The 10,063-nt window shown below is 42.5% G+C and overlaps 1 protein-coding gene across 1 annotated transcript in view; it reads left to right on the top strand.

Annotated features, from left to right (window-relative positions):
* The window catches only part of PDZRN3 (PDZ domain containing ring finger 3), a 247,459-nt gene that overhangs the window by 20,979 nt on the left and 216,417 nt on the right, over positions 1–10,063 (top strand). Inside the window, exon 3 of the mRNA XM_007447670.1 lies at positions 3,699–3,806. Coding sequence (XP_007447732.1) covers positions 3,699–3,806 — 108 coding nt within the window. The remainder of the gene's footprint in view (positions 1–3,698; positions 3,807–10,063) is intronic.

Genomic DNA, 10,063 nt, shown 5'->3' with positions numbered 1-10,063 from the left:
GCAGGCTCAGCGGCCATGGCTCACGGGCCCAGCCGCTCCGCGGCACGTGGGATCCTCCCGGACCGGGGCACGAACCCGTGTCCCCTGCATCGGCAGGTGGACTCTCAACCACTGCGCCACCAGGGAAGCCCTGTACTTGGTTTTTGTTCATAATTTTTATTCCTCCCCTCCATACCCATCATTACCAGTTTTAAGAAACAACTACCGTAAACGAAAATGCATTTCACTTTTAGATGTTTTAGAAGTTTCTGCAGCCAAAAGCGCCCAAACTAGGAAGATCTCTTCTGCACACACCAAAGCGTATATAGAAGAAGGGAGCCTAATGTTTGCAAAATGCCGGAAATGGAGAGGCAAGCCTACGGCTCGACAATTGTTGGGCAGCCAACTATGGGAAAGCCCGAAAAGATGGTGTTTAGTTTCTGCACCTCCCCAGGGGTGAAAGGATGCTTCCAGCCTCACTAGAATGGAGTTGTTGTTTTTTTTTCTCAGACTTACCAAAGAACATGTTTTAGGTCATTTTCTTTTTCCTTTAAAAAAAGTGATTTAAGCACAAACCAGACTCAATTTTGTAGCGTTCAAAAGTGTTCTCAGTTTATGTCGTCTTTTTGCAAGAACTCCATGCATGGCCCTGGGGAGGAAGATTGAATTCCATATGCATGTATTTGCCGTTGTGTTTTTAAAAACTTGTCCTGATTAGCAGAAACAGCGAAGGGAAACCTAAATGGATTCTTCACTGTTGCCTGGAAATCTGGCAGGTCATTGAGAACATGCTAAAAAGCCAGCATAAGCAACAATGCGCACTCATTGTCAGTTACTGGAAGTAGAACGCTGTGCAAATGACGTGTGTGTTTCCCAAGGAATTCCTGTGTTGGGTGCTTGGTTGGGTTGTGACATAAGCCAAGCCGGGGGCTCTGACATAAGGCTTTTCATTGCATGATGCAGTACGTGATGCTCTTAGCAAAATCACATCAGCCATTCATGAGTGCTCGTATCCCTAAAGAAACAGCAGCCCGTCTGGTGTATCAGACCTTTCCCTTCAGCCTTTGGCAAATATAACTTCATTGTCAGGCACCCCTGGGATGAAAACAGTCCCTTTCATTTTTCTGTTTCTCAAGCCAGCAAAAGCAAACAAATCCTAATTCATCTTGGTTCACCTTGGTGCATAGCTCTACCTTAAAATGTGTTAGGGGAGGAGCCAACAAACAAAGACTAAAGAGATGGCTCTTAAAAGAAAAGTCTCGCTACCAGGGACGGGCTTGATGGTTTTTTTTTTGATTTTGTGCTTTCTGTATTTTTTGAATTCTGTTCCCATCCCCTACCACTGTCTTTATTTAAGCTCAGTTGTGGTATTTGCTCTTGCTTGTTCCTTTCTGATTTTTTCTGGGACTTTCTGATGCTGCTTAAGAAAAATTACTTGTGTACGATGTATTTTTCTGCAAAACAAGCCAAAGCCCAAATCCCATCCCCTTTTTTCCCCCCTTCCTCCCCAGCCAAGAAATGCAAAACAGTTAAATCAGAGTAAACACAGTTCTCTTTTCATTTGATATATTGACGTCATCCCTTAGGGAACTCAAGCTTGTCCATAAATCCTTTGTGGTCCATTGAGACTCTTCAGGTTCCTCTAGTGGAATATTCCCATAGCCTGGAATGTTGGAATTCATGTGTATTTTTGAGACTTTTCTCAACGGGAGACAGCATTGCACTTAGAGCTTGTATAAGAGAATCAACCTATCCTTAGTTTGAAAGTGACCTATGCCACTTTTTAGCTGTGTGACCTTAAGTAGGTTACTTAACCTCTCTGTCTCAGATTTTTTCCGTCTATGAAATGGATAATAATATTACATAGCAGTTGTGGTTATTATGAGGATTAAATGGCGGACAAAGTACGCTCACTACGTACTTGGTACCTAATGTGTGTTCAGTCAGTAGAAGCTGTTGCACTGCTTTGTATTTGTATCTGATATAGGCACGTAGGGAGCTACACAGATGCCTTGGGAGTCGTGCATCATTAGTAGTGGCTGTGAGAGAGAAAGGAGGCTCATAGAAATTCAGACAGTGCAGGCCTGAGCGGAGTGCTGTGCTGCTGGCCAGGGGTGTCTTTGGGGGCCGGTTGATCCAGCACAACACCCACAGACTTGCAGACCCTCCTCTCTTGGAAGAGTGTTGATAGAATCCAGATGGCAGTGAGAGACTTATCTCTGTCTTGTGGGGATAAATATTGGGAAAAACACTTAAGGTTCATTTTTGCTTGTGATTTTGGTGTGTCTTGAATCATATCTATAACATTTTATAGCGTGTGTGTGTCTTTGTGAGAAGCGGGGGAGGGAGGGGAGAGAAGAGGTGGAGAATGTGCATTTTCCCACCCTTGGTCACCGGTGTTACACTTCAAGGGGTAGATGGAACCACTTCAAAGCCATGTCTCTCCTTCTTTAGAATATAGGTTTGCTTTTGTTGTTGTTTTGCAGTTTAAAGAGGAAAATGTTGTATTTTCTTAGTTATTTTTTAAGAGATGGAATTTTGATGTATTTGCATGTAGAGAAATTAGTATTGAAGTAGGTCTTCTTGTGGCGTTTTGTCAGGGAAATTGCCATGATGGTAGATTTTGGAGTTTTTGTGGAACATCCTGAACTTACTTCCCAAATGCTTTTTGTTTGGAAACAACACATGCTTTTGCCATTGCATTTATAAATCCATCTGTTAATCACGAGAAATTTAATCCACACACTTGGAGAGCATTCATCCCAGTGCTGTTTGGAAAGAAGTTCATGAACAAGCTGTGAGGGTTTTTTTTTTTTATGAGTTTGTTGGAGCTTTTTGATTTTAAATAAAGGGAGGACTTTGAGCATGGAGCTGTCTTCTTTCCCAGAAAGTTTCAGTCTGGACTTTGAAAGATCTAAAGGGATTCAAGAAGATTGGAGATCAGAATTTATTAGGAAGGGGGAGGGGTCATGGTGGGCTTTTCTGATGCAAATCAGAACAAAGATAAAACGCCTATTTTCACCATCAGGTTATTGGATATTTAAAAGTTTTATAATACTCTGTGCTTGTGGGGATATGAGAATACATTCTGTCTAATGAGCTGTAAGTACAAGCTCTCTGAAGGATAGTTTGGCAACATCTATCAAATACACATACCCTTTGACCCAGCAGTTCCATTGCTAGGGGTTTGCCCCGATATATACTAGCAAAGATATTTCAGAATACAGATAGAAAGGAATTAGAGGTGACACAGTCTCTAATAGCAACAACTGTAAACAGTGCTAATTATCCCTGTGTGGGGTTACTGTCCAGTCACTTACGGGAGTGAGGTAGACAGTGGGCCTGATGGTGAAGAATCTCCAACCAGGCACCCAAGAACGTGGGGAGCATAATCCCATTTCTGTGTGTAAGAAAGAAAGAAATACATGAAAATGTTTTAGAAAGGATGGATAAACTGCCACTCGATGCAGTGAAGGGGTAGAAGGACAGTGGGTTAGAGATGGCAGGGGCTTATCATTTTATACCTTTTGGTATGGCTTGACTTATTTTATCACGTTACTTTTAGTTTAAAACAGAAATCGGGGGAAACAACTGGCTTTTACCCCCTTGCCACTTGTGCCACCAGCAAGAACCCATTACTGTTTTAAGAGTGTAAGCTTGATTTTCATGATCAACTTAATGCCTAGCGTTCATGTGTGTGTGTTTCTTTTAACCCAAAGGACAACCAAGATGGATCGTCCAGTGAAGGAATCTTTGTATCCAAAATAGTTGACAGTGGACCTGCAGCCAAGGACGGAGGCCTGCAAATTCACGACAGGATTATCGAGGTATTGTGGACACTGCCAGTGTCTTCTATAGGCCGAATGGCATCCCGTCTTCATCCGGCTCAAGGCAGGGTGTTGGGTGGGGCAGGGAGGCCTCAGCTGGTGACTCTTGAGGCAGGAGTCAGACCTCTCCGATGGTGTGGGACCAGACTGGGTGCTGATTGCCTTGCTCTTAAGCCTTTGTTCATGTTCAGTGCAGAGAAGCCAGATTACGAGTGGCTTATTCACGACTTGGCTCTTGTCACGCGGCCGCGCATCTGTTTTGCGTTCTCCAGTTAGAGCTTCGTGTGAAAACCACTGGGGAGTCGTGTGTTAGCTAGAACCAGATGAGCAGTCCCTGTGGTGCAAATGGTGACTCTGTTCAGATCGGTGACCAGGGAGGGGATCATTGTGTCAGCTTTGGAATCACTCTAATGTCCTCAGAGCTCACAGCACACAGTTATTTCTACATATCCCTCTTTTATGCATGTCTTTTTTGCCTGTTGTCACTTGTACTAGTTGATTGTCCGGGGACGTGCAGGCAAAGGTTGATATTCGGGATGGTCACTCGTCTCATCAGCGACTTCCTCATTTTCAATATTCACTCATCATTTTAAACTTTTACTTAGGGGCTTTATAGATTTACACCAGAGGAGGTAGGTAGCTCCCTCCACCCCGCCACAGGACACTTTGGAATAGGGTCACACAGTGTCCTAGCATGCTCCGAGTTGCTGAAAGGGAAAGGGTGATTCATGGCCTGCTTGTGTGGGCTCCTGTTGCAAAGTTTGATACAAATGACTATATTTTGCCAGTGGTTTTGACTATTTTGATTGCTCTTTTAATGGGTAAATATATATATATATATATATATATATATATACATGGGCTCAATTTGTTGGCTCTCCTATGAGGAAAAAATTAAATAGGAGAGTCCAGGATGACTTGTTGAAGCCCATAAGAAATTCACCCACGGGCTGTAGCCATAATATAGCACATGAAACAGGAAACTGGAAAAATGGCACTGTGACCACTGGATGTTTTATGTTCCGAACACACATTTGCATAGCATCTATATTTCTTGAGTATATTTGTGGTCTCTTTCAAACCTTGGACCGAGTGGGAACTCTGACCATGGGATAAGCCATGAGGGAAGTTCCCGTAACCCGCCGGAATGTGGCCATGTGCTTCCGGGGGAGGGAGCGTTGGGGAGAGGATGACAGAGCCTCGCTTTTCTGGTCTCATTTGGATGAATTCTGCAGTGTGCAAAGCAGTACACTTCAGGTCAGTTTATATCCTTAGGGGAACAGACAGTTATATCTCCCGAAGAAAACAAACTGAACGCGTTAGGGTATAAGAGTTACTTTTCTGAAAGAGTGGATGCAGTGTGACAGTTTACATATTAAAAGGATACTTGGGGGCTTCCGTGTTGGCGCAGTGGTTGAGAATCTGCCTGCTAATGCAGGGGACACGGGTTCGAGCCCTGGTCTGGGAGGATCCCACGTGCCGTGGAGCAACTGGGCCCATGGACCACACCTACTGAGCCTGCGCATCTGGAGCCTGTGGTCTGCAACAAGAGAGGCGGCGATACTGAGAGGCCCGCGCACCGCGATGAAGAGTGGCCCCCACCTGCCACAACTAGAGAAAGCCCTCGCACAGAAACGAAGACCCAGCACAGCCAAAATAAATAAATTAATTAATAAACTCCCACCCCCAACATCTTAAAAAAAAAAAAAAAAGAGATGGGACGTTTTTACTAAAAAAAAAAAAAAGGATACTTGATTTTGTTTTAAGGACATCATTAATACTGCTACATGCCCCTTGACTTTTTGAAGGGTTCTTAAACTTGGAGATCTTTTTGCTGCACGTTTTAGGGTCGATCTTCATATTTCCCTGGTCAGGGGAGTGGATTTTCCCTACCAGGAATTTGCTTGGGCAAGATGCTTTTTCAAGAGCTCAAAGGCATCCTTACCGCCTTTTTTTAAAAGAAAGAGAGAATACATTTTTTATAAAATAAATTTATTTATTTATTTATTTTTGCTGTGTTGGGTCTTCGTTTCTGTGCGAGGGCTTTCTCTAGTTGTGGCAGGCGGGGGCCACTCTTCATCACGGTGCACAGGCCTCTCACTGTCGCGGCCTCTGTTGTTGCGGAGCGCAGGCTCAGTAGTTGTGGCTCACGGGCCCAGTTGCTCCGTGGCATGTGGGATCGTCCCAGACCAGGGCTCAAACCCGTGTCCTCTGCATTGGCAGGCGGATTCTCAACCACTGTACCACCAGGGAAGCCCGAGAATACATTTTTTGAGACTCTTGTTCCAAAAGATAAGTACAGCTTCTCTTGCCAAGGGTTTGTTGGAACAGCCAGTTTCTGTAAGTAATGGAATTTCATTGCCCTTACGTTTTGCAAATGAGAAATGTACAGCTGGGCAGGATTTTCTCTTGGCAAAGGGGGATCTGTGTGTGAAACGTTTAGTACGCTTTCTGGTAAGTCACATTCCCCTTTTGGACAGTATGTAAAATATTAATCATGTCCCAGTGTTGAGATGGAAAGAAGGATGATCACAATAGAGAAACAGCATATGTGTAATTGCAGTTGACACCCCGTGCCCTTCTCCGTCAAATCCTAATCTCTTTTGACATGATACAGTGATTCCCATGCCTGAAAACGATGTTCTCCTGTTCACCTTGTCTGTATCTGAGTTTATTACCAGGCATGAATTTGATTATTTTAAGTGTGCACGTGGGTTCACTAAGAAGAGTCAGGGGCTTTCTAGTTTTCCTCCATATTTCTTCCTTTTCAGAGGAGTGAGCAAACTCCCACTAGATTTTCACCATAAAAACTTGCATCCTGGCCAAAGGACGCTTATATTAAATCCATAGAGACTGACTAAATCTCGTCCTCTGTGCAGAGTTGTTAACGGTTACTCTGTTCCTGCCGCTCTTTGTTCCCTGAGACCGGAGCTGTAGTTCTCACCCACATCAGAGCCAAGCACACTCGCCTCGTTTTTTATCAGAAATATTGTGAAATGCCATAAATACTCACATGAAACGAAATTCATAAATAATATTTATATACATGCACACCTAATGGTAGAACCTATATACTGACATTAACAGAAAAATAACAGGAAGATCATTTATAATAAAATGTATGTATCGGTATGTAAATGCTCGGGCACAGCCGCATTAGAAGACACAGAAGTGAATTTCTGTGACAGTTGTCTGGGCTAAATGCAATGTCCTCTTCTGCTTTGAGATAGTAAATGCAATTCTCCGAGTGCAGTGGAGGCAGGGAGTGAAGCCCTCTGTTGCCACTAACCTTTATTTTGTACAATCCTCTATAAGTACGTGTTCATCTTGGGAGTGTTATGATTTGAAGACCCAAGCATGTGGTCACAGAAGGTGTGTAAGCTCAGTGGCTTTTGTGTAAATCAGTCATTCTCTGTTTTGTTTGCTCTAGGTTTGGTTAGTCTGTCATTGCTAAAAATGCTGGGTTACAGGGTTGACTAGAACAGATTAACACTGCCTTCCCTTCCCGAGCTAGGCTACTTGGTAAAGCGAGATTTTACTATTTGTTAGTGAAGATAATGTTCTCCCAGCAACTAAAATGGCAGAGTGGCATGTGAATTCACCTGCAAAATCATTTAGTTTTAGAAAAAGGAAGACGCTCTTTTTCTTCTGTTAACTGTTTATTTTGACGTAATTTCAGGCTTGCATTAATGAATTCCTGTACAGGCTTTACCCAGATTCCCCCAGCGCTAACATCTACTACGTTTACTTTATCCCTTTCTCTCTCTACCCCTATTCCTAAATACATCAGTGTGTATTTTTTTTTTTTAGGAATAAGACCTTCTCTTACATAACTACAATCCATTTATCTAAGTCAGGAAATTAATCTTGGTAGGGCCCTATTGTCTCATCTACAGAATTTAGTCAGATTTCTAATAATCCGTACAGTGTCCTTGATAGCAAGAGAAAACCGCAGATCATAGGTTTTACTGAGTTGGCATAGTTCGTGATTTCCTTTGCTGTAGAGCAGTGGCTCAAGTTTTTTGTCTTACATGCCACTGACGTTTTCGAAGAGCGCAAGCTAGGTCTTTTGTGTAATGTCTCTCAATTTGCGTTTGTCTGATGTTTCCTCATGAGTACGGATTCAGGCCCTACATTTTGGGCAGGAATACCAAAGAAGTGATAGTGTGTCCTTCTCGGCGCATCCTGTCGGGGGTCACACGATGTCACTTTGTCCCTTTATTAGTGATGTTAACTTGGGCTGCTTGGTTAAAGTCTTCTGCCACGTCTCTCTGCTGTAAAGGTACTGTTTTCTCCTTTGTCTTGTATCCTGTCGGGGAGAGTGGGGGGATACTTTGAGGCTGTGGAAATATCTTGCCGTGACTCAAACTCATACACTGGTTTTAGCACCCACTTATGGATTTTACTTGACTATTATTATTAAAATGGTTGACAAATGGTGATTTACTAAGTACATTCCTTCTCTGTTCATGAGTTGTAAGAAGTGTTCCTTTCTTCCCCGTTTTTTTCTGCCTATCTCCGTGTGTCTGTGTGTCTGTCTATTTCAGTATGGACTCATGGATTCTTATAATTTGGTGGTCACCTTGGCCAGTTAGCTCTTTCAAGCTAGTACCTCTGTCCTTTTCTCATGTTTGCATCAGTTTTTGAGCACTTCCTTACTTTGTGGCACCACGAGATGTTCCAGGCTCATCTTGTACTCTCCTTGCCTCAGCCCTAGAATCAGCTCTTTTTCCGAGTAGCTCTAACTCCATTGAGTGAAGAGTGAGTGGCATTTAGAAACCAAAATATGGGTGCTAGGGTGATCATATATAATTATACGAGGTTATAATTGAGGTTTCATTGTTTCTAGGCACTCTCAGCAGACAGAGCTAGAAAATGTAAATATGCACATACACACACAATGTTATCATCATCAACAACACACCTCTCTCCTTCTATTTCTCTGTTCATCCTTTTATATATTTTGAAAACTATGCCTGTATCCGTAGCTCTAATTCCAGTCCAAGTCTGCATGGTTAAGTTCTTCCTCCTCCTTTGAAGGTTTGCAACTCCTAGAGGAATCCCATTTGAAATAGTGATGAATGTACTCTTTTCTTTTGAATCAAAACTCTGATCTTTGCTTAGATGTTATCAGTGAATTAAAAATTGTTGATGAAAATTGTTTAAAATATTACTATATTATTTTTGGTTTGATTTTGGGAGGAAAAATATGCTCTAAAGTAGGTGATTTTGTAATTATATTTTTCTTTCATTATGGGGTAAGAAAGGCTCGGTATTTCTTGTGTAACTGTATGCGGGAAACTTATTATTGCTAAACAGGCAGAGATATATGCACAAGCCATTTGGGGGTGATATTAAAAATAAACACGTGGGGCTATGCTGTTGTCCTCTGTAGTGACTGATAGCCATGGACCACACTCAGCAGAAGAGAGGAAAAAATTCTGTGGCAGTTATCCTCCTGAGAAGTAAAAGCTATGCGTGTCAATTTGAAATCTCTGTTACCTCAGTTACACAAATGATCTGTTTTGATGAAAGAGATGTGGTATAATTCAAGCTATGTTGAGAAGATTCTTTTTAAGCTGCAAAAATAAGCAGGTTTTAGAGACCCCTTATTATTAATGGACCCCAACTCTCCATTTCCAGAGGCAGAGACTAGAGTTTCATCTGAGTTACAGATTTCGGTTGATTGACAGTGTTGTACCCTGGATTTCTATGTGGCAGGATTCTGAGACCATGTCTGGATTGAGTGGGGGTGAGTGTGGTAACCATTTAGTGATGTTTGCCATGGACACAAGAGAGGAGGGGTGACAGTTTGACTCTGGATTTCTGGATTTATCTCTGGCTGGACTCATACGATGTTTTTTGGAATGACGACATTATCGTTTGGAAGTAATGACTCTCCTTTCATTGGGATGCTGTGTATTTCATAATAATGTATCAGTCATTCTTTTTGGTCTTCAGATGTAAAATAAAGGAGACACCTTTGTTGCATCTCGGGGTTTTTTTCCCTCCTCCCCCTGTTTCAACACACTTTTCACTTTCACCTTACTCTTATAGCCTATACCACAGCAATAGAAGTTCTGGCAAAATTAAAGCAGCTGATTTCCTTGGTATTAGCAGGCACATGTGGAAGTGGAAAGAGCCCTGAGATTTAAATGAGGACCCCACGTTTAGGTTTCTACCAGGTTATTCGCTCTGTGGTCTTAGTATCCTAAATGCTGAGGCTCGCGTTCCTCGTGTCTAAAATGGGAAGAGCG

This window comes from Lipotes vexillifer, unplaced genomic scaffold, assembly GCF_000442215.2.
Source record: "Lipotes vexillifer unplaced genomic scaffold, Lipotes_vexillifer_v1.1 scaffold1008, whole genome shotgun sequence".
Taxonomy (NCBI): Eukaryota; Metazoa; Chordata; class Mammalia; order Artiodactyla; family Lipotidae; genus Lipotes; species Lipotes vexillifer.
Note: the sequence above shows the minus strand (reverse complement) of the source record. Positions and strands in the feature narration are given on the sequence as shown.